At 40.8% G+C, this 24476-nt stretch overlaps 1 protein-coding gene across 2 annotated transcripts; it reads right to left on the bottom strand.

Annotated features, from left to right (window-relative positions):
* Window positions 1-98: 98 nt before the first annotated feature.
* Window positions 99-18884, bottom strand: LOC127373778 (desmoplakin). 2 transcript variants are annotated; one of them, XM_051418571.1, is made up of 24 exons: window positions 18526-18884; window positions 15048-15132; window positions 14774-14892; window positions 14293-14437; window positions 12089-12214; window positions 11882-11941; window positions 11593-11760; window positions 11324-11428; window positions 11145-11240; window positions 10925-11050; window positions 10520-10672; window positions 10247-10401; window positions 9855-9981; window positions 9567-9753; window positions 9198-9445; window positions 8772-8953; window positions 8423-8561; window positions 7671-7864; window positions 7372-7534; window positions 6983-7066; window positions 6743-6850; window positions 6391-6489; window positions 4401-6215; window positions 99-3902 (listed from the first exon to the last, which is right to left on the bottom strand). In XM_051418571.1, the coding sequence occupies exons 1-24, from the start codon at window positions 18765-18767 to the stop codon at window positions 678-680; spliced, it is 8151 nt and encodes a 2716-aa protein (XP_051274531.1). In that variant the 5' UTR covers window positions 18768-18884; the 3' UTR covers window positions 99-677. The 2 variants fall into 2 exon arrangements, with proteins under 2 accessions (XP_051274531.1, XP_051274627.1); XM_051418667.1 differs by having other exon boundaries at window positions 5718-6215; window positions 18526-18883.
* Window positions 18885-24476: the final 5592 nt, after the last annotated feature.

Genomic DNA, 24476 nt, shown 5'->3' with positions numbered 1-24476 from the left:
TTCAAGGCTATACATCAGCCTCCCCTCATAAAGTAAACTCTTTTAATGCACAATACAGATAGTATAGCTAGTAAATTAATTAATGAGAAAAACTAAAATTATTGTGAAAACTTTATTTTTTAATCACATGAGAATAACATTGTAGTGGCAAGGACTTTTCATAGTTGATTATGATTTTGTAAAGTCAGTATTTCAAGCAAAACCTCAGCATTTGCATTTGACAACAAATGTTTTTTTTTCTAGAGAAAAATTAAAGAAAACATACACAAGTCACACTGCAAAAAAACTAAGAACAAAAAACAGCTAAAATAATTTTGACTGCATGCTAAAGATCTGGTCAACAAACGTATTTTAAAATAACATATTGTTAAATTCTAAAAAAGCCTTATATTAAAATGAACTGTGACAAATATATTCATTCAAAATGTATGTGTTAGAATACGAGCAATAATTATACTCTGCATTGAGTTTAATATTGAAACACCAAATCACCAAAGACTGCAAACAATCAAAATACTTATTATTATTAATAAGAATTCAGAATCAGATTGAGTATTTAAACAAGACTCCCAAAATCTCATAGGTAGCAGAAACAAAGTTTAGAAACTCAAACTGCATAGGAACTGCTGGTAATAACTAATCTAGTTTCATTCTTGATTCTTGTTCTATGCTGTGTATTAAGACTGAGCATTGGAGCTGTAGGTGGTACTGCTGGAGGAAAAGCTATAGCTGTAATTAGAGGAGTAATCCACACTGCCTCTTCGAGATCCGCTCCTTGAGCCAGCAAGGGAACCAGCCCTGGACCCAGAGCGAGATCCTGGGTTAGAGACATTGTAAGGACTGCTGATTCCCTTCGAGGATATTGAGGAGGCCTGCATCATCTTCATACCATTGCTTTCCTCCACCATGCAGCTGTCCATGGCTTCCTTGTAGGAGATCTTCAGTTTTGTCTTGGGACAGGTTAGATTCTTCTGGTGGTTCCGTGTATCCTGAAGCTTCTGAGCCCCTTGACCATCCAGCCAACCTTTGCGGATAGCCTCTTCAATGGTGATGCGACGTCCAGTGCCAGGCTCTATCAGGCCTCCTGTCAGGTACTGAAACTCCAGAAATCTATGGCCAGCTTCATAAGGCAGCCACATCTCCTTCACTGCCTCTGCTGCAGACATCTTTCTTTTAGTCTTCACATCCTCAAAACCAACAAAGGCTTTCTGGGCTGGTTTTAGCTTAGCAGCCATGCTTTCATCAATGATGCTCTGATGGACAGCATCCTGCAGCGACAGTCTCTCGCCAGTGGCAGGGTTGATAATACCACCTGTGCATGCCTGGGCCTCCAGAAGCCTCTGTGCTGTAAGAGTGTCAACTATACCTCTTCGGAGCGCTTCAGGAATAGTTATTTTCTCCAAGGTCTCGGTATCAAATATAGCCGCCACAGGACTCTGGTCATCGAACATCTCAGGTGGAGAAACAGTAATAGAAATACTGTTGAAGCGTTTACGGACAGTAGGAGAAGATGGTGTGGCCTGGGTGGTACTGCTGCAGGTGACCATGTCATTAACATTGCTGGCTGCAATGGTCATCTCAGTGCTGCTGGTTCTGTTGGTAATTTGGTCAGCAAACTGGGTCAAGGTTAGACTTCCAGCACGATACTCATCCAAAGATCTCTGGTCAATAATACCACGTTCCAGGCAGTCCCTGATGTCATATTGGGTTCCTGTTTTTCTATCTACTATCACCAAACGTGCAGAGCCATCAGACCCCTTGATAGTTATTTCCTCCCACTCGCACTCCTGCTCTGACAAGTCCAGGAAAGTGTCATAGTCAATTAGCTCCCGGTGATAGGCCTCCCTCACTGACATCTCAAGCCCAGTGTCTGGGTCAACAATCACGACCCTCCTCTTGCGAAGGACATTGGTACGGCTCTCCTGTGACTTTTGGGGCTTATTCTTGTCTTTGAGTGGCAGGAGTAGTAACCCTGTTTTGCTATCTTTGATACACCTCTCCTTCAGCTGAAGATATGTCAGGTTATCCTTAGTATTAGGGTCAAAGAACCCCTTTGTGTCATCTCCTTCATAAGTTAGGATCTCATTCATCTCCTCATCAAAATATCCCCTTTTATAGGCAACAGCGACATCAATACGGTGGCTCTCTTTGGGGTCAATAATCCCGCCGCTGGCAATTTGGGCCTCAAGAAGACGGATTCCATGACCTTTCTCAATAAGATCTTTCTCTATAGCCTGGAAGAGGGAGATTATATTTCCTGTGGCTGGGTCTTTGTATCCAGTTACTGCCTTCTCTGCAGACAAGAGCTTATTTTGAAACTCTTTTCCTATCAAGCTTCTCTTTGCGGCCTCCTCTACTGTCAAGAAGACATTGTTGACTGGATCAACAATGAAACCAGAAGCAGCTTGGGCCTCAAGAAGCTCTAGGGTGGTTCCTCTCATGAGCAGACCTTCCTTCATTGCGTGATAGAAAGGCATAATTCGATCATTGGCCTCATCATAGATCCCTGCAATGCAGGTAGTGCCATGGAGATAAGACTTTAGCTTGTCTTCAATTTCTCTGCTGGTAAGCTTGCCCTGCTGGAGCTTCTGCAAATCTGTTTCATCCAGCAGTTCAGACTTGATAAGCTCTGTAACAGGGACTTCACCACGGAGACCCTTCACTGTCATGGACTTTTCTGGACCACGGAGCAGAAGCAAGCCAGCAACTGGTTCCACTGTACACTTCTTCCTGAGATCAGAATAGCTTATCTTCTCTTCTGTCGCTGGATCCAGGTAGCAAGTGGGTTTTTTGTTCAAAGCCCTGTAGAGGTCCTCATCAATAAGATTGCGATCCAAGGCCAGATCTTTTGGAAGGAATACACTCAGAACAGGGTCCAATATGCCTCCAACAGACTCCTGAGCCTGAAGCAAGCGGATGGCTGTGTCTTTGTCTATGCGGCCTTGTTTGCAAGCCTGACCCACAGATAAGACTTTGCCAGTGTATGGATCTTTGAAGCCTGTGCTAGCGGCTTCAGCTTTCGCCAAGGTGTCTCTGTCTTCTGTGTCTACAATCCCTCTTGAACAGGCAGTGTCCACAGGCATCTTCTCATTAAACGCGGGGTCCACTATGTAGCCTGTTGCTGCTTGAGCTTCCAGAAGCATGAGGGCGCTTTCTGGGCTGAGGAGCTTCTTGTTTTTGGCTTCAGTGAATGGCATTTTCCCTTGAGAACCTGTCATCATGCCAGCAATGATGCCGGTACCCTTTAGACTGAGTTGGATGTCTACAGCTACCTCATCCACTGTCGTTTTTCCCTTTAGGAGCTGGTCTAGAGTGGCTTTACTGATTATACCACAGTCACAAAGCTGGTGGGCTGTGACTTTGCGGCGCACCCCATCAAATATCAGCTTGGATGGATCGATTGTTGGGACCTTCTCATCTGTCTGGGTCTGCCTACTCAGAGAGCTGGGTCTCTGCTGCAGCCTCTGTATCTCTCTCTCAAGGGCATCTCTCTTGAGAGCCAGGTCTGATGCCTCCTTTTCAGACATCAACAGACGGTTCTTGTACCTCTCCTCAACACTCTTTAGCTCCCTCATGAGCCTCTCAATCTCATTCTTCAGAGATAGCCTCTCTCGTTCAGCCTTGTCTCTGTCTGATTCACACTTCCTAATCTGGCTGTCTCTCAGCTCAAACTGGCTCTTCATTTGGTTGAAGTCTTTGAGGATGGAGTTCTTTTCATCCTGCAGCCGCTGTTTGTTGCGGACCTCTGTCTCTAGTGTGAGCTTGATGCGGGTGAGCTCCTCTTCTATGCGCTGACAACGGGTCTTGTCCTGCTCCAGCAGTTTAAGCTTGGAGAGCAAACTGTTCTTCTCCAGCAGCAGCTCGCTGTACTGGCTCTGGGACTCATGCGCCAACATGGATGTCTGGGGAGAGATAAGAAAACAAATTATATCTATACAGAAATGCAGAGAGCAAAGAGCCACAACTCTAATTAATTAATCATTCTTAGGAGTACATGTAGCTTTCCTTAGCGGCATGTTGTAAAAGCTTATCGACATATAAATCAATATCTATTTAATCTATGATATTCACAGGCCAATTGAGAAATATCAATCAGTTGTTAGTACTAATTGAACCAACTATAATATGATAATAAGATCATTTACATATGTAAAGATATGTGTACATTATATTTATTACATAGTTAGTATGCAGTGATTAATTAAGGGATTGTCATTGTCATTTGAGTTATGTTCAGTAATGTTATGTGCAGAGTAAAAGCATGAATAACATGCATGTCAAAATACATAAGCATTTGTAAGTATGGAAATTTCATGCAAAACAATATAACGATACATGCAAAAGCTGAAAAAAGGTAGTTAAATTATGTGCAGATGATCCTTCAGAGCAATCAAAAATACCTCAATGGATTGCTTTTGGAATTTGTCTATTTCCAGTTTAAGCTTTTCTCTCTCCTTGGTCAGGTCATTGATGAGAGCCTGGAGTTCCGCTGTCCTCTTGGTGCTACTCTGAAGCTGGACATGCAAGGCTGAGATCTGAGTGGCACTTTCTCCATCAATAGTGTCTTTGCTAATCTTCAGGTTATCTCTCTCCTGTCTAACTGCCCTCAGCTCCTCCTCCAACCTCAGTCTTTCCTTTGTCAGGTTCTGCGTCAGAGTCTTCAGCTTTTCAATCTCTGTAGTGTATTCGTTAAGCTGGCGACTCTTTTCCTCAATGGTCTTATACAGGCTCTCATTACGTTGGTTGAGCTCGTGGATTCGAGCTTGTTCCTGCTGGAGCTTCTGTTTAAGTCCCCTCAGCTCAGCCGTGACAGCTGCCAGTTCCTGCTTGGTGACCTTATGGTCCCTCAGGCTCTTGTCCAGGGCCTCCTGGAGGGCACTGAGATCCTGTTCATACTTCCTTCCAGAGTTCGTAGCCTCTACCTGGATAGATTTCAGTGTGGTAATTGTGGTGGTGTGCTCTCTGCAAGTATGTGTCATCCTCTCCAACTCTGCCTCCATTCTCTTTCTACGTGTGAACTCCTCCTGGGTTGCCTTCTTTTGTTTCTCCAACTCAGCTTCCATCCCATCCAGGGAACACTGAAGTTCTCGGATGCGGCTATGTAGCCTGGCAGAACCCTGCTCAGCCTTGGTTTTCTCACTGGTCAGCTTCTCCAGCTCTACTCGGGTTATGTGGGTCTCCTGCTCAGACACTTTAAGCTTGTTAATTGCCTCCAGATAGGAGGTGTTCTTTGACTTCAGCTCTGCCTCAACCTGCTTCAGGTGACTGATTTCCAATTCCAGGGCTCTCCTCTTCTTCCCCTCTTCCTCCAGGTTAAATGTTAACATGCTGATCTGCCTGGACTTTTCCTGACTGTTTTTGGTGGCCTCCTTTAGTTGGAGCTCATCTTCACCTCTCTGCTGCACAAGCGTTCTCAGCTGAACCTCCAACTCACTGCGCATCCTTGTCTCTTGTGTCACTGAGGCCCTCTGCTGGCTGGCCTCCTGCTCTGCTCTTCTTCTCTGCTCTTCTGTGTGAGCAATGGACTGCCTCAGTCTCCTCAGCTCCTCCTCTACATCTCTCTTGTCAGCGGCGAGTCTGTCAATTTGCAATCTCAGTTCTGTTGTGTCTTCTTCTTTCTGTTGTGAGGCTTTCAGGATTGTGGTCTTGGTGACGTGGATCTCTGTTTCGTATGTCTGCTTAAGTTGATTAATCTCTTGGGTGCACTGTGTTCTTACCTTTGAGATATCTGATTCAGCGTTTCTTCGACGTGTCTCTTCCTCCTCTAGTAGTATTTTCATCCTCTCCAGTTCACGTTCCTTGTCCTTCACAGCCTTTTCCAGGTCAATTTTGGTCCAGTTGAGTTCTTCCAGTTCTTTCTGTCTGCGGCGAACAGCTGCCTCATATTCTTCTTGCTGGCTGGTGTAACGCTCCTCTGCCAACCTTCTCTTCCTCTTTTCCTCATCCAGCTGGTATTTAATACGCGTCAGCTGGTCATTAAGATCTTGAAGCTGGCTGTGTGTGCTGTCCAGGCTCTCCTTGGTAGCATTAACTTGCATTACTGTCGTTCTCATCTCTTCCTCCATAGAAAGGAGCTGGTCTTTTGTTTGAGTGAGCTCCAGCTTGTAGCGGGCCAAAGCATCCTCCAGAGTTTGATTTGTCTTATTACGATCGTCAATGTCATCCTTAAGACGCCTCAGTTCTTCCTCCAGCAACTCAATCTTGGTGTTCCTGATCTGAAGAGAGCAATGATAAAAACAGAAAGAGCCTCAGTCACACTACTTTCATACTGTTGAACAAACTAAAAAAAATTATCTTTTTTGTTAATAATACTATTTATTTTACTAACAATAATATTGACTTACAGGAACAATTGTGTCTTAAATTGCATTTTATAAATGCAATACCTACCTTTAACTCTTCCATGTTCTTCAGCAGCTCCCCAAGGAACTTGTAGTAATCACTAGAGCGGGTAAGTAGCTCTATGTATTGGGACTGGAGGTCAGCCGCCTGATGGAGTTAAAATAAGTGGATGAATACTGATGTCACATGATCAGGTGTTAATTAAATTTAAGCGACACATGCAGGGAAGGATTAACCTTTAAATTGGTTGAATTACACAAGCTCATAATACAAAGTAAATAACTGTTTAATTGATATTAATCAAACAGATGATAAACATATAATTCTTACTTGAGTGTATTAATAATATCTAACTGCAAAATAGGTTTAGTGCGACTTAATGGAGAGCCATTACTCATACCTCGTGTCTGACCACAGAAGCGGGGGACTGAAGCATTGTTCTCTTGATAGGAATATTAAGCAGAGTTTCCAAGCCCGAACTGTAGGAAGCCAGCTGCAGCTCATAGTCCTGAAAACACACAAACAAACACACATGAACTTCATTGTTTTGTACCGTACTTGCTTGTGCTCATCAATGTGGAAACATGTGTAGAAATATTTTAAAATGAAAAAAATGAAACAATGCACATTAACTGCCTACCTTTATGGAGGTGGCACAGGTGTCTGCGTTTTTCTGCACATCCTCTACTTTCTCCTTCTTTCCTTTAATTTCAGTGTGAAGAGCCTGTGCAGTCAGAAAAGGGGGCATTAAATTCATTGATTTGATCTGACATCAGACTGTCCAATATGTGCTTCTTCTAAGACAACCATTACTTTATTTTACAATTATTTAAGCAGCAGTTACTCAACAAACAAATTATATTATAAAATGTATAAAATCCACACGCCTACACCAATGCTCACAGCTGTCAGCTTCTCAATTTAAGTGTAAAGGGTGGATATTTCCCATTCAAAATCCTATCAGTATTATATCATATCATTATTACTTATTACTCTACAATATGTTGATGTAAACAAGGAAAGACGTGCCTTCTGTTGGTTGAGGTGATCCATTAGAGTCTGGATGTCACTGAGCTTAACCGCCTGAAGAGTGTCCTGGCGTTTCCTGGCATTGTTTATCCACTGTTCCATTGACGTGCTGCTCTGCTGATAATGATTCAGCTGTTTCTCCTGCTTCTCCAAGTCCCACACTCTGGGGAGGAAAGAGTGGGAGGAAGAGCAAAAGATGAATGTATTTTTAGTGTTGTTACCAGCAATGACGAACGGAGAACATGAAGAAATATTCATAGGTGGTCTGTAAATGTATGCACATGTACAGACTATCCTACCTGCTATCAATCTGGGTCTGGATGCGGCGCCAGCGGTCAGACATCTGACCCACCAGCTCTGAGTACTTGGACAAGTCCACATCACACTTGTGAAAGGAATCTGAGATTTGACCATTCCAGTGCACTGCTTTAGCAAGGTCAGACTCCATAGCCGTCAGCAGGTCTCTTTTTTGCTCCAGGTCACTCTTCATTTGCTTTAATAGAGAATCACAAAATAGATTTAAATGTAACTATACTTCCTTTTTAAGTCTTTAAAAATTCTAGAGGTGGGCACTATGACAGTATGTATATATGATTTTTTAGTATCAGTGTACAAAAAATGAAAATTCCTATCTTATGGTCTTCATTAGCAAATGGAAATACCTACGGTTTTGTAGTAAAGGAAGTATTCAGGTCCTTATCTTAAGGAAAAATAGTAATAATGCAATAATAAAATACTCCATTACACATAAAAGTCTTTCATTGAAAATGTAAAGTAAGTATTATTGGTAAAATGTACTTAAAGAATCACAAGCAAAAGTACTCACAATGCAGAAAAATGGCACATGTGAGAATTATGCTATTATATATTGGGTTATTATTATTACTGATGCATTAATGTGGATACAATAAGGTTATTTCACATACAACTGTGCATCAGTTTTAATAAGCTCATCGAAAAGTATGTTCTATTGTTCTACACTGGTTTATAAGTCTTGAGACTGAAAAGCAAGAGACTGCAGTTCAAACGAAACATGGGAAGTGTGTCAAACCTTTAGCGTGTTCCGATAGTTTTCCACCTCTCGAAGGTCCAATGAGGTGGTCTCCTTCTCTGTCAGCCGGGCCTCGTGGACTTTAATGATGTCTTCAGCCCGGAGAAGGCTCTGGAGTAAGGCTTTAAGAGCTGAAAGTCTGTTAAAGACACACAGTCACAGTACATTAAATACACTTGCAAAATGACTCACTACATTTAATGAGAAAAAAGCCATTTTACTCTATAATCAGTAAAGCTTTATGTGGCCACAATTTCAGGTCCCAGTTCTTACTTTATTTTGTGCTGTATCTACTCCATCATTGTGGGATAAGGAAAAAGGTGATGTAATTAGAATGAAAATAATTTACCTTTGAAGGTAGGCTGAGTAGAGACCCTGCAGGCTACCAAGCTTTTGGTTGATGATTTCCAGTTCAGAGCGGAGGAACTTGGCTTGCTCGGAGTCTTGAGGTTTCCCTTCCAGTTGCTTCATAATCTTTTCTCTTAGTCGCAGGTACTCATCATAAATGGAGTCCAAATCTTGATGCCTAGTCTAGATATGAATATGTGATAAGTTAAATTTTGCATAATCAATTGTATCTCAAAGTTTGAAAAAAAATGTTTAGCTTTGTTTGTTTTTTTTACAAAATGCTCTATTGTGGAAAGCTGTACACAGATGGATTTTGTATATTTCCAGCTGTATTTGACCTATATTTATCATTTTATTAAATGGGGTTTTATAGCAAAGAAAAACCTCACTTTTAATTAGATAGAACAATAAATTAAAACGTTCATACCTGCAGATTCTGGATGTGCACTGAGCACTCATGCAAACTGTCGTCCCCCATGGGAACATGGAGATGACTGGTGAGACCAAACTCGGCCAGCTCCAGCCTGCGGCGAATTTCTTGCAGACTACTGAGCAGGGTGAGGCTGAGGGTAGAACTGGCTGGAGGAGGCTGGGGCTTAGGGACCTTGGGGACCTTGGGAGTCACAGGCTTGGGAGTCTCCTGATTTGGGACTTCAGTCTTCACCACTTCCTCCCCTTTATTGTTTGCGGGAAAGTTAGGATAATATCAATTTATAGTGCAAAATAAACAGCAGTATTTTTGCAAATTGAGTGGGCTGACAATTTAGGGATATGGTAAAGATAATTTTACACTCACTGTAAGCAGGCAGTTGGATAATTAGCGTGTCATAGTGGTTCTGGGCTTTATCAAAGTGGCCCTGGATTGTTCTCTTGTCCTCGTCCCCAAAAAGCTCAGAACCTTGGCTGGTACGCAGGAACTCTTGGTAGTGGGTCTCCAGTCGTTTGATGATACTGCGGTACTCCTCCGGACGCATCTTAGACAGCTGTAAAACAATAGACAAGGGTCAAACTGAATCAAATTCATGTTTGCTTGGTATGAAAACAGTTAAACTGTGAAGTTAATTGCATTCTCGTGACATCTTACCATGCTGAGAGTGAGGGAGTTGATGTGAGTGATGTCTTTGACGCAATATTGCCACGAGATGAGACTCTTAATGTTGATGTAGAGCTGGTTCCAGATGCTCATGATGGCTTCATAATACTGCTCATTCCTAGGGACCAGAAAAAGCCATTAATCACTCTAAAAGTAATATAATAATAAGTGTAATATGCAAACACTACATGATAATAGATAGATTAAGATTTATAAATGAAATTTTTTTTGTTTTTTGTATTTGTATTTTAACAGAATGTCGGTTATTATGTGCTTCTCTTTTTGATTTCTTACCATATATATTGGTATCATGGCACCATATCTATGTCATGAAAATATAAATTACCAAGACAAAAGGAAGGCTGTTTTTCAGTGTTTCTTACTTGTTAGCGAGGCCAATGCTGAGTGGGTTTGGTGGGGGGATCAGCAGACACACAGAGGGAATCAACATGTCCAGACCTCCAGGTCCCGTCACCAGCCACTTGCTGCGCTGCGAGTTGTCCTTCAGGATGCCCTCATTACCTTTTAAAATTCCTTTCTGTAGCACAAAACAGAACATACACTGAAATATACTTGTAATATTTCACTTCATACTCTATACCTGTGTGCGTGTGTGAGAGAGAGAGAGAGAGAAAGAGAGAGAGCAAATATCCCACCTGGTCTTGTTTAAAGTCGCACAAGGCCTGGACCATGGTAGGGCCACTGCTCTTCTCATCTGGGTTGCGAGGCTTCAGCCTGACAATGGTCTTAGATTTGTTGACCAGACTTTGGACCTGCCTCTTATTCTCCACGATTCGCTCCTTCTCTTTCTGTGAACGTGCAAAAGTAAGTGGTTCTAACTGAGTATTTACATTATTTGAAGTTCAAAACTCTACACCAACTACAAGCATTCCATTTAGGCTCTCTGAAACGGGCCTAACCAGTTAACCAGTCATGCAAATTGTTGAGACAACCATGCTACTAAGAGAACAAATAGTCCAAGCATGTTTTGTGCCATGTGTTTTATGTTCCCACCTGCAGGAAAATACTTGTGTCCTAGACGTAACAGAGTGTAATCATACCTCTAAGTTTTTCAGGAGTTCAGTGAGGTTATCCAGTGGGGTGTTCCTGTCGCAGGTGAACTTGCTTCGGATAGTCTCATGCTCCTTCTGCAGCTTTGCGTAGGTCTCATTGGCCTCCTTGAAAAACTGAAGATAGCAGAAAAAAGTTTTGATCAGTGTTCACATGAAAACATGCAGGACCCTTTTTTTTATAAGAGGAAGAGCAGGACCGAGCACTTACTTGGCTGTAGGCAGCATTCTCCTTTAAATGAACATGGATACACTTGGTGATCTGGAGAAGCCAGCTCCACTGGGTCTGCAAGGTGTCCATGTAGGCCTATGGGTGCACAGAAAGTCATCAGAACAAAGCCACAGAATAACCTGTTTCGGTAAATACTCTGAAAAAACAGAACACCTTACTTGAATCTTATCTGAGGCAGGGTGGTGGTTGTTCATGAGTCCATCTGCTTTCACCTTCAGCTTGTTCAGCTCCTTCTCTTTCTCCTCCAGGTCCCTCATCATCCTCTGCCAGGACAAGAGAAAGTAAGGGACCCAAAAGGCTACACTATGGACTCAGAGAGCCAACATATGCAAGTACAATTTTTAATGATAAAATAAATAAAAACACATAAAATCACATTAATAAACTGAGACAGAAACATGCAACCAGGAGAAAAGTTCAGCCTTACTGAGTAGCTCTCTTGCTTCTTGGGAATATACTGATCGATGTTCTTATCTCCCCAGTCAAACACAAGCTCCTCCTCCTCTCGCTCATTCACCCACATGATTGCTCGGGAGATCTCCTCGATGATGCTCTGGAGCTCACGCAGCTGACTCACGCGGTTGTGGGAGATGTTCTGACACAGACACAAGGTGCATTTATGAATTTAATACAAAGTTACCACAGTGAGGACACGAAAGGCTGCTGATTTTAACAAACTCATGAACATTTTTGTAAAGTTTGTAGTTTGGTTCTACCTGCAGGCTGTCCCATTCTTGTTCCAACATGGAGAGGTTGTACTTGTCGCCCTTCGAGCTCTAAAAAAAGAAATTATGTTTTTTGCTCAGATAATAATAAGATAATTATTAGGCTTCTGTACACTGAATTTATAGATGGTCATCCTTCTTAGCAAATGCAATATATAAAGAATAAACATTAGGCTTAAACAGTTCAGAGTCACTTACCAGTTCGTCTCTGGCACGGTCGACCTCCTGGCTCCTCTGGATAGAGCTGTGGGTTTTGTTGTGGCTCATGATTTGCTTTTCTATTGTGGCGGAGTCATCTCCCCATGGAGCTGTCTCAATCATGCGCTACAAGATGCAGGATCACAGTTTAGAATCACAGTTTATTACCTTTTAAAACACAATAACTGCACACAATTACAATATCAAAATCAACCTCAACTGAAGGGAAATAACTTATTTTATTTTAACTCTTTATGACGCAATAAGGCCGGCTAACAACCTTACCCTGTCACTGGCACTTGGGCCTAAGCCTATTAATTCCTACTAACGTAGATCTTTAAAACCAGGTCACAAAGACATTGTTTAATTTCTTGAAAAAGCTCAATGATTTTCTCAAACACCTTGGAGTAACAGACAAACAGGAGCAAATCGTGTATATGTTGGGGACTATTTTGAGCTGCAAAATAATACACATTTAGGACTCTCATTGTCTTTTATGTTTGATTTTTTTGACAATAAGAAAAACATACAGTAAGACATCCTTGTTCTTTAAGGCAACATAATTCTACATGTTAACAGATAACACTATTCTCTCCTCACTATTAATTCCCTGACCTTAACTCTGTGTCCTTCGCCTCTTTCTCCTCTAGGTGTCAGCATATAATCATTAAGAACATTAAGCAGGAAACTATCCCAACTATTCCCCCCCTTGTTCGTGGCCCTCAGCTTTGATAAGAGCTCTGCCAGTAAACTGACTTTAGCCAGTCCCAGCTCTTTACCCAAACATTTTTTTCTCTCTCCCTTCTCTCACAAGGCTTTTGTTCTCGCACCACTCCCTTTTCCTTCATCATTACTGGGCTGAAGCTACAGACACAGACACGACATGACTGTTAAGACACTGCAAAGCTAATGTTGGACTGTAGGTACTATGGCTGAAAGGAAGACTTAAAAGCAGTAGAGATAGCAGGTCATCAGGTGATATGTTCCCAGTTTTGGAGTTTTATAAAGGGCAATACCTACAGTACAATGACTGAGACATGAAAATATGTGCAGAAGTGTTTCTCTATCTGATGACGGGGGGGGGAAATGAATGACGGTATACAAGGGTGAGGCTTGAAGTGGTGACAGAATGACAGGGTGTGTTTTTTGGTTGGGTGGGAGGGTTGGAGAGGTAGAGAGTAGAAGGGCGTTTTCCCATGAGCATGTGAAAGATCTGCTGAACTGCCCTGTCCCATAACCACTGACTCAGTGGAGAGTGTCAGATTTCACACTCTACTCTACTTCTACTTTTCTTTTTGCCTCAACAGCGTCTTTATCTGCCTCCCACTCCCCCACTGCATCTCTTTCTGCCTTCCCCTCTCTCTCTCTGTCTTCTTCGTCAAATGGCAGGGCTCTTTCCTTTCTTTGTTTCAATCCTTCTGCACCTCTCCTGGTCTCTTTCACTCGCGGATCAGGTTTTGGCAGTGTGTCCAGATGGTTTCAGTTACAGAAGGTCAGAATAAGTGATAGGGTAAGTGCATCCGCTCCTCCTCCCTCCCTCCCTCCCTCCCTCCCTCCACATTAAACAAACGGTGCCCCCTGTACAGGCATGCACACACATGCAGGTGCAACTATTCACACTGCTCAAACAAGTAAAAAACTTATGGGCACAGAGTTTTACCATGAAATTTGTGAACGGTTCTGTCCCAGAAGGGTACACGGTATAGTGGAACACAGATTATTGAACGAAACATACATCTTTATCATTTTATATGTCACTGGTTCTGAAACTGGGGTCTGGAGACCAATGGGGGTCCTTGAGTAGGTTGTAGGGGGTCCCCAGCAAAGGGAGGAAGACAATATTTTAACTTTTGGACTTTTGGTTCAAAGTTGGAACAACAAGGAAAGAAATAGAGTTGGTCGTTTTTATTGACTGTTAGTCATGGTGATCCCAGTTTGATCGATGACTGAATATGAAGAATTTTTTTTAACTTTCAAACTACATAAACTATATCAATATAAAAACATATTCTTAAGACAAAATCCTCCATAGTCTAATGTGCATCTATTGTGGGTGACCTTTAAATGAAAGGTTTTGTGATTCTACACACATTTACCATATGGTGATATGTGCCAATGAAGGAAAAATATTCTAATACTGACTTTAACAATATCATGTGTATTTGTTGTGTTTGATACCACATTCTTAAATATGAAGTGCTTACCTTTTGTTGGGCAATCCAGGCTATGGCATCATTAAAGACCCTCCCCCCGTCAAGGGAGCCCACACTGCCTCTGTTCCGTCTTATGGTCATACCAGCACCTAATTGCTGTTGCAAAGCAACATGCATGTGCTGGAACTGGTCCACACTGTGGAGTTGTACAAAAAAGGAAAATACTTTGTGAATCTTCCGAGGGCACACTCGGCTGGGCAAATGGAATTGAATGAGAAGAATGTTCAGAATTTAACTCTTAACTAACTAAGTAACTAACTAAGGTTACCCAGTAACGCATATTTATGCAAAGCTATTATAAGGATTACTCATGAATGAAGACATGCAAATACAAATATGCAAAGACAGGAGCGCACAAACTCACATGTGTTCATGCCCGCATTTTGCGCGCACACACACACACACACACACACACACACACACACACACACACACACACACACACACACACACAAACTGCATCTTGTCTTACTTTCTGAAGATATCAGTCTGTATACGCATCTGCTGCAGGTCTCTGCCACAGAGCTTCATCTGCTCCATGGTTTCTGTAGCCATGTGCAGCAGCTTGTCAGCCTCCACAGCTGGACCACCCTATAAAATCACACAGTACAGACACTGAACTCTTGCCACCTGCAAAATTATACTTCTTTGCTGATAATATTTGCTTTTTTTTACCACTAGAAATGAAGAAAATAAAAGCAACTTGATATCAGTTATGTTCGGTATGATCTGTGTGCTTCACTTACAGACTGGAGAATCATCTTTACTCTCTGCAGGTACTCTTGACACTGGCTTGTCAGGTACATAGCTTTTTGTTGAATAGCCTGCGGACTACACATGAGAAAAAAAGAAAAAAAGAAGCAAAAATGTGATGTCATTTTAAAACAGAAAATATCAGATCTAAATGAACTTTCTCAATGAACAGCATAACAACAATAATGTGTGAACATTGAAGAAAGAAAAGGTAGTTTCTGATGAGGAATAATCCTTTAAAATTTACAATCTTGTATTTTTAACCCAACACACACTCATTCATTGTTTACAAGTTTGGTAATGTGGAACAGAGGACACTTTCTCGCTCCCTTCGCCCATCCACATATCCTCATTAAAATTTTTAACTTTAACCTTTGGTCACCACAAGTTAAGCATTTATATAGAAATTTTGAAAAAAAGGACAAAGTTTTGGCACAGATCACTGACATCAGAGTTACAACATTAGACATTGACGACATGATGAATGATAGTAGTCTGACGACATTTTAGGGGTGTGTGCAAATATTTCTCTTCTCATTCATTACATTGGGCAACAGATCAGGAGTATTACAACTAGGATTACTTAGACAAACATCTTAGGAAAAGTGATGAAATAACAACTTTATGTTGTTGTGGGTGCAATTAGCCCTACAACAGTCATAGACTTTACCTGTCTATTAAATGGTAAGTGTGGCCTTTTTAGAATCAGCTTAATGACATCATTCTCTTTTATGGTGTAAGTATGGACAACTGAATCCTCTTAAACATCACCCAGATTGGTTCTTATGGCGTTGATTGGACAAACCTGACATATTCTTCAAGAATTGTAATCCATTTGTAGTTTATGGTTAGAATATCAGCTACCATCGACGTGTTCCTGCTCTGTACGTCACATTTGTACATGTGCATTTAATGGCTACTGTGAGCTCATTCAAAAGCAACAAGTGACTTCAAAGTTTTTACCTCATTCCTCCCCCTACTTTGGCGCCCGTGCTAATCACTTTCGGTACTCTGCATTGGAAGGACTCCCTGTACACTCTGCCTCCGCTTTTTAAGACGCTGTCTTCACTGAAATCCATAGCATCCTGTATCTAATGAGTTCTCCAGCCCATGGTGGCGAGTTTAGATTTGGAGCCGTGCATACTTATGTTCGCGGATTTGTTTTATGTTTTAGAAAAGTATTTGGTTCGTCTGCTTTGATATTCAGAGGACCTTTTCCTGTCTCCTGCTGCACAGATAATAGATTTCTATAAGAGAAAGAGAGACTGTTGCTTTTAGAGAGAAACCACACCTTGCTGTGTTCCTGCACTCTCTTGCCTGTGTGGGAAAAACCATGCTAGGGCAAAATCCCTGGTTAAGTTATGTTGCGATCGGAACTTTCAAAGCTTGTTAGTTATCCTTTGCCATTGTTCTTGTTACAAATATGGGCATGTCTGCCATCTTCAAGACATGTGCTATAGGTTTACAGAAAGTTCAGCTGTGTTATTTTATTTTATGGTAATGGAGTAAAATGGTTATAAAGATAACATTACAATTATGCCTTTTCCTGTTAGTATTTTTGTTTTATTGTTAATAAATAAAACTAAAATCCAGTGTTGACAGTAGGCTTTTAATGATTTTTCAGCAGTGCAGTGCAATGCGTTTTAGCTTTAAAGATATTTTCAGGCAATTCATTTCACATTTGCAGCATTCACACTGAAATTTCTGCAGGAAATGCCTTGTTGACTTAGACAATCATGTTTTTAGCAAAGCGGTCAAGACCTGGAAAATTTTTGAAATGATGACAAAACATGTGTTCTTGTGACGGCCTACAACCTCTGCAACAGTCCTGTCTGTGTTATTGAAGTGGCGCAGTCACTAACACAGTCCTGGGTCAAAGGTCTTAATAACATTCTGAATTAAACAGACTTTTTTTTCCCAAAGCTGAAGATGGGTGAGCCATATTCTTTCCTTTTTTCTTAACAGAGAGATGTACATACGCAGTACCAATCAGGTAGGAGTTGCACATGAGCTATGTATGTGACCTTTTTTTCCCCAGGATGGCAAAGTCATGACCCGCCCTATTCAACCCTCCGTCTGAATAGCTTACCCTGGCATTCTTACCCTAACCAATCTCACTCCTCATGCCTAAACTGAAAACAATCAAACCAGTGAAGGCAACAAGTACTAGCCAATCAGAGCCAGAGAAGGGTGGGTCAAGATTTCCCAAAAGTTTGGCATTGGGTACTGACACTGTTTAGTGGTGTATGAAGCAAAAAAGTTAAACTTTGTGGTATAGAATTACCCATTCTGCATTGTCTGGCCCATAGAGCAAGCACACCAGGCTGCTAACTTTCGATTTAGCCGTCCTCTAACTCGATTTGGGATAAATGTTTTAATTGTGCAGCTCTTGTAGACTTTCCAAATGTTGGGGTTGTGACACTCAAAACATTTTTGCCGCCGTTTTAAAGCTGCTTCATTCACAATATAAGTTGTCTGGGCCAGTGTGCATTACATGAAATTGTCATAACACGGTTTGGCCACTATGTCAGTTGGGCTTAAGAGCATGTCGCACTTCCTGGGGGCTTGGTGTGGGTCAAATCAAGAAAAACTGTGGTGGGAATCTTAAAATTGTGAAACTGTACATGCCATGTCTTGTATGTATTTTTTTGAGGGACAGCAGTGAGTTGAAGTATCTTGGCACTGTGACAAGAACTGCCTGTGTTCCCACCACATTTCCCCAGGTTCCCACTGAGACAGACACCTGCTGGTCTTTAAAGTGTCATAAGGGAATCTCAAGATCTCAAGAGAATCTTTAAAAGTGTAAAAGAGTAAAAACAGCATAGGCATGATCTGATATGGTGCCCGCATTAAAATAGAGCTCACAGAGTGCCTTGACACTGCTGCGACATCTAACCAACAGAGTTCAAAAGATGGGTTGGGGAGGTCATGAGGCCATTTCATTGACTGAGGTTATAGCAGCAAGATATACAAGTACAAGTGGGCATTGATCTGGTTTTTCAAGATGAGATTAGCTGGCATTATTTTATGTTCTGATTGCTGGTTAAATGTTATGTTGAATTATATTAGGTATTACTTTTTGATACAGCAGTCAGGGCATTGTTTTAAAGGTTCTAAATGGTTAAGTAAAAAAAAAAAAAACAGAATGTTGTTGGCATTTTCAGTTTCAATAAAATATATTTAAATCCTTATGGTTGTTATATTTTCATGTGTAAATTAAAATAGGACATATTATTGTGTCATACACTCCATGCTCTCTGAAACATTAATTAAGTATTAATCACCCTTTATTAATGTCAGGTAGGGTCTTTACACATTTTAAATATTATTGATATTCTTGGTATAAACACTTATTGCTGTGAGGGGATTCTTGGCCCGGGCCCAAACACACTCGGACCATACTGTGAAGCAAACCGAACAGGAACGGTGCGTAACGCGATAAAAAGCAACAGGTGATTTCAAAGTCCTTACCTTATTCCACCACCCGCTCCCATGCTAACTTGCATTTTCTGTCCTCCGAGCCCCCCGCCGTGCATGGAGGTCCTGGAGAAGCTGGAGGTGTAGGTGTATCCTCCGCCGTCCCCTGTTTGGTAATCCCCCTGGAAGCCGTTTCCACCGGCGAACGCGTCGTGTCTAAAACTCGCCAAATCCGGTCGCGAATTACTTCTCTGGCCCATGGTGGGCAGTCTCGAATTAGAGCCGTATAAACTCATGGTTGATTTTATGTTTTAAACAAGTTTAGTCGTCCGTCTGCTGTCCATACAGGACAGACTTCTCCCCCGTCTCTCCTGTTGCGCAGATAATGGACTGCTGTGAATAGACGGAAGCTGGTCGCTTTTGGATAGAAACCACACCTTGTTGTGTTTGTGAAATACTCCACTCATTTCTGAGTGATATCGGTACTGGGGCTGTCATTTCTTTCTGCAAAAGCCTCTGATTGCTCAGTTATAGACAGAGCGTTTTAATAAGGTTTCTTTGCCATTAGGGTGGTTAATAACAAGAAGTTTGCCAAAAAGACAGACTGCTAAAACACAGTTTATAACGTCAGAGAAATTGACTCATTTCTGTTGAAACTGGAAGTTATGTTTTGAACTGGTTATGTTGCAATGTGTACCTCATATTTTGTGAATATATAATGTGAGTAAAGTCATTTATATATACAGTGTTTGGAAGAGCATTCCAATTCCAATTTCAATTGCTAATTTAACATCTGGCAAAGGAAAGGAATACATTACATTGATAATTATTAACTCCCTGTGGTTTTTATCAACCCTTAGGGTTCAGTGAACCACAGTTCTTCGCCACATGAAGAAATAATCAAAAATTCATTATGTGATTTCTTTTTAGATTTGTGTCCCCAACACATTTGTGCTTCATTTGCCCCCCCCACCCTCTTCTGTCATAGCTTCAGGATCAGTGTGTACTCAGTTAAAGCCTGGCAAGTGATAGTGCCATATATCCAGTTGACAAGAATTAAAGAATACAGCAGCCAGCACATTTAATTCCCAGTGTGATAGTGAGTGGCGTATAGTGGTTGCTCAAAGAATTTCTCATCCCGGGTTCAACATTCTTGAGGTCAAAAAGAGTCCATCTGAGAGTTCTGCTTAAAGCTGACAAACAAGTTACACCAAGTATGATTTTTCCATTTTCTTTCTCTCAATCAGTCCTTATGTAACTATCTCTCCATTCCTCTGCACACCACAGGGAGGCGTGTCTGAACTTTGAAAAGTGAAAGGGAGTTAGAAGGACAATAAAAAGAAAGAGTAGGGAGGGTCACACATACCAAGGGTCAGTGTGAGGCGGTGTTTCAAAAAAGTCTGAAGAGTAAACAGTTTACCCAAGTTTGTGTAAATGTATTAATATATGATTGTGCAGATATGTTAAATGAGAAAAGAGGGAAAAAAAATATATATATATAAAAGATATAGCAACAAAAATGACCACCTTCATGAAGTAACTCATACTAAAACAAAGTCCTGCTACCTTTACAGCTGATGGAAAACAAACAATAGTTGAGTTTGCTGACATATTGTGCCCTCTGGTGTTTTCACCCTATGCTATAGCCATTGAACACACACATCTACATCACATATTAGTGTGAGGACAGAGAGAGACAAGGAGGAGACGCAGCCGTGAACTGAACTGACGACTTTTAAAGAAACCAACGCCCTTAATTAGAATTTCCTTTAATAATTACTATCCTTTTCTTACTCACATTCACTTTTTCAACGCGTGTATTTGAAAGTAAACTCGACATGACTTGTCTGTGCTGAAAATTCTGGAGAACCTACACTGACTTTCAAACGTACAATGACAGTCTCACCTATTTTATGAGAATTTATTGAAAACCTCAAACACACCCACTCGCAGACACACCTTGCATTTCTTTCCCACTAAGCTCGGGTGGGTTTGCATTACGTGTTTGCTTTTTTTTTTATATTCCAAGCAAAACACTGCAAGTCTGAACGTGTAAAAAAAATAACAGCTCTCGTGTCAAAAGAGACCAATGAACAGTAGGACAGTGAACCCTTGCTGTACTGTATAATGACACAATGACAATTAATTGGAACCATGCCATTAATTATAAGCTCTCCGACAGAGAGGGTTTGGCCTTATTTATAGGAAAACCACAGACACAATTGACATGAAGATTGTTGTGCAAGTGTTTTTTCCACAGACTGCTGACATTTGTATTTCTCATGATAAGGATCTTTCTGGTAGCGTCGGGGCGGTCACAGTAGGGTGTGGTAAGGGAGAGTTTAATTTTTGGCAGATTTGGTGATACTCATCTGTCATTCACTGGACCCACCCTTCTGCTTATCCTCTTTTATGTCTCCATTTAACCTATGCTGTCCAGCCAGTTGTACATGGGGCATTTTGACGAGAAAATAAAAAGCTTTCGCTGTCTGTGTCTTTAGCTTGGGAGTAAATATTTAACTTAATGTTTGCTTTCTGGACTGAAATCCAGTGAGGAGGTCAGAAGATTTTGCTGGAAAAGGGAATTTGTCACTCATGCATGCATGTGTTAGTCACACCAAACTGACACCTGGAAAGATGCACTGAGACGTCTGACTTCATGGGAATTAACTGTGATGAATCAAAAGCAATGCAGGGACAGCAGCAGGTTAACTCTCATGAACAATGTCTAGTGATTCACAGTGACTGTGAGACCACTTGCAGACGCACATATGATATCATTTCCAGACACTGACACTGACATCATTATTCTCTGAGTAAATAGTGAAAAAAAAAGCCTGACAGCTGGTTTATTGAACTGCAGAGACAATTAACATTGTCTTGCTTATTAATGTTGTGTCCCGATCTGAGTTTCCCCAGCAGCTTGTTAACATGCAGATAGTTCCCTCAGACTTTCCACTGCTTCATAGAACAACACTGAAAAAAAGACGTTTCTTCAGCTTTACAAGACCATTGGTGGTTCTATCATTAACTTCAGCGCATGTAAGGTTTTTACATTAAACAAAAATACATTTGGTAAATAAAAGAGGATGCAATGTAGTGTAAATAGACCCTGCGTCCAGAAAACCCCAATCCATCTTTTCTGAGCGTTTTTTTCCCAGGAAAAGCCTTTAAATGTCTAACATATGGAGGAATTTGTGCATTAGTGTAGAAGGTAAACTCCTCAGGTCACTAACCCTCTCAAATCCCCCAGAATACAAAGGACATGACCTCAGTTCTCGACTGGGAAAAACGTCTACAAAATTAGAAGGTGTTCCACGGTGATTTTGAGCTTTTTGTCAACCACCTTTTCTTCTGCAATGTTTGCTTCTCTGCAAGAAAACTCAGGGCTTTTTATTTGTGCATTAGTGGGTTGTATGGTCTTGCATACACTGTGTGTGTACACTGCTCATGAATTTATGGCTTTCCCCCCTCTATCTAAGTTGACATTAACCCCCGAAGGGAATAAATCACCCAGTGCTGCACTAGTCTATCTCTTGGACTTTGAAACCAAAGTGCACTAAAACTTCCCGCTGTGGTGTTTATTTAACACTTTATCATACAGTCTAAATTTGTGAATATATTGATAATAATGAGAATAAGAACACTGATAAAGATACATACGCTGTTATCTGACTCTTACGTCTTCTCACAGCAGAAGAGTTTCGAATTACTCACTGCAGAGTGAAAGCTCTGGCACACCTCTGAGATTTTTATTCTTTTTTACACCTCATGTGTAACCAACTGGTTTAGAACAGACAGACAGAACGCGCGCACACACACGCACACGCACGCACGCACACACACACACACACACACACACACACACACACACACACTGACTCATAGCGATGTCTAGGGGTGGGTCCTGGACACACCTGAAATTGTTGCTAGGGAGTGGAACATACAGGTTTAAATGATAACAAACAGCACTGTGAGATAGTGTGACGGTACAACGGTCGACTGATTTCTATTGGCACACAGCCAATGCCATATATTCTGCACACACCACAAAAGAAACCATTGTCTGAGTGATAAGTTTGTAAAGGATCTAGATCAAAATAGATCCGGTCATTAATGTTTTTTCGATCTTTAAGACAATAAAGCTGCAGGCAAAAGAAAAAAAGAGACCATTTATTTTACAAAAGACCTTTATAATCAATGAATTAACTGTTGCACAGCACACTGAAAGTCAATGATTTGCACCTGACGGCTTCATTTTATATATATACTCTTGTCATTTATTATGAGACTTACAATACATGACATTATAAACAATGCTGCAGACAACAAAAGCAGTGCTGTTGCTCCAGTCTGCCTGCAGGGGTCATCAGTGTGTAACAAGACACAACGAAACACCTTGGGCCATTCAGGGGCCCCTCAGTCATCATTCATGGGGCCGCCCAGGATCTGTCATGCTTGCCATGCGGGCAGTAAAACCAGAGTTGCATGTTAATTCTTAAAATGTGTGTCATTTTTTTGAAAATGAAATAAGGAGCTGGAATCAGCTGCACATCAACGCCTGCTCCAATGTAATGTGTTAATGTTTTTGTTATTGGCGATTTCCCCCACATAAAAATCCTTAAAAAAGAAAAACAAACACAATCTCAAACAGTTAAAAACAAAAAAAGAAAACTAAATTAAATGTATTTTCCACATATATTTGAGAAGCTAATACAAATTAAATGTGCACGATTCAACAGCATGAGTCAATTAAAAAAAAAAGTATGTAATTGCACATTATGGCCAGGAGGGTGAAGCATTGCTAAACATAATGTTCTGTAGATGAAGTAGGAGTCTACCATCACATGACCAGATAAATATAGGCAATCAAGCTGGTGGGTGTAAATCAAACCTGACCAATATTGAACTCTATCTTGTCATAAATAATTGTTGAGTTCATCCAATTCCCATCAGGCTTCCTTAAATCCTTCACAATGAGGGTTACAACACAAAATAATCATAGTTATAATTCCAGACCTCTGTGTTCAAATCTGAGTGAAAGTGTAAAGTGTAGTTTTGGGAACACATGCTGTCATTATATTCAGAATAATACATCATGTATATATCTCACTAAAGAGTGGTGGAATTTCAGTCAAATGTGGGCAAAAGATTGTGAAATTAGGATAATTAATAATCTTATCTGTTATTGATCGAGTCAATTATGTGTATTCAAATGTTTAACACAGCATGTGATGGTAATGTTTTGCTATAAGAATATACTCATATTCAAATCATACAAGGGTTTATATGTTGTAGCTTTATTAGTGGGTACTAAATAATGTATTAATGCTTTATTAGATTAGCAAAGGGCCATTAATAAGGAAATGTTTGGGGTTGCCAGGTTGTGAAAAAATCAGTTGCTTCATCAGTTTACCCTCCAGCAGAATAACTTGCTCTTGTCTTTATAGTTCATCAGCAAGAGCCCTCAATGTTCAGTCCAATCACTTCCCTGCTGGAAAGAGCTGGAGATCAGCGGAACATAAATAAATTAAATGTACAACTCCAGGCTTGATAAATCATCATAAGGAGCTCATTACTAATGCCCTACTAACATTTATAACTGCAGACCTGTTGGCTTATTATAAAGTGAGAAATTCATTTGATTTTCCACCATTGGACAGCTTAAAATCTCCTTTTAAAATATCTTATTATTGATCTTTTAATGAATAATTCAGTATCCTTGAATAAAGCAAGTTATATATTTAGTTACAAATCCTTTCTGCTGCATTATAAACCGGTATTGTGTAAGAATAAAATAAAAATCATCACTAGAAATAGCTACCAACAGTGCATATTGCATATTGAGACAAATTCATTCTCTAGCTCTCAATCATTCAGACTCCAACTATGGATGAAATACAATATAATGTTGAAACTTTAAATGACCAAGAAGAAGAAAAATAATTGCTGGCATCTAAAGCAGAAATGGTATGTGTTTTATTGTTTTCTCCGGGAATGGGCGG

The sequence above is a fragment of the Dicentrarchus labrax genome, unplaced genomic scaffold (assembly GCF_905237075.1).
Source record: "Dicentrarchus labrax unplaced genomic scaffold, dlabrax2021, whole genome shotgun sequence".
NCBI lineage: Eukaryota > Metazoa > Chordata > Actinopteri > Moronidae > Dicentrarchus > Dicentrarchus labrax.
The sequence above is the reverse complement of the archived record's forward strand: the minus strand, read 5'-3'. Positions and strand labels throughout refer to the sequence as shown.

Excerpts from the sequence above, each read along its gene's own strand:
- LOC127373778 (XM_051418571.1), bottom strand. The coding sequence starts at position 18,767 with ATGAGTTTATACGGCTCTAATTCGAGACTGCCCACCATGGGCCAGAGA. Across the intron at positions 12,215-14,292 it reads CCTGGATTGCCCAACAAAAG|CGCATGATTGAGACAGCTCC; the intron begins GTAAGCACTTCA and ends TGCATCTTGTAG. Across the intron at positions 6,851-6,982 it reads CCTGTGCCACCTCCATAAAG|GACTATGAGCTGCAGCTGGC; the intron begins GTAGGCAGTTAA and ends GTGTGTTTTCAG.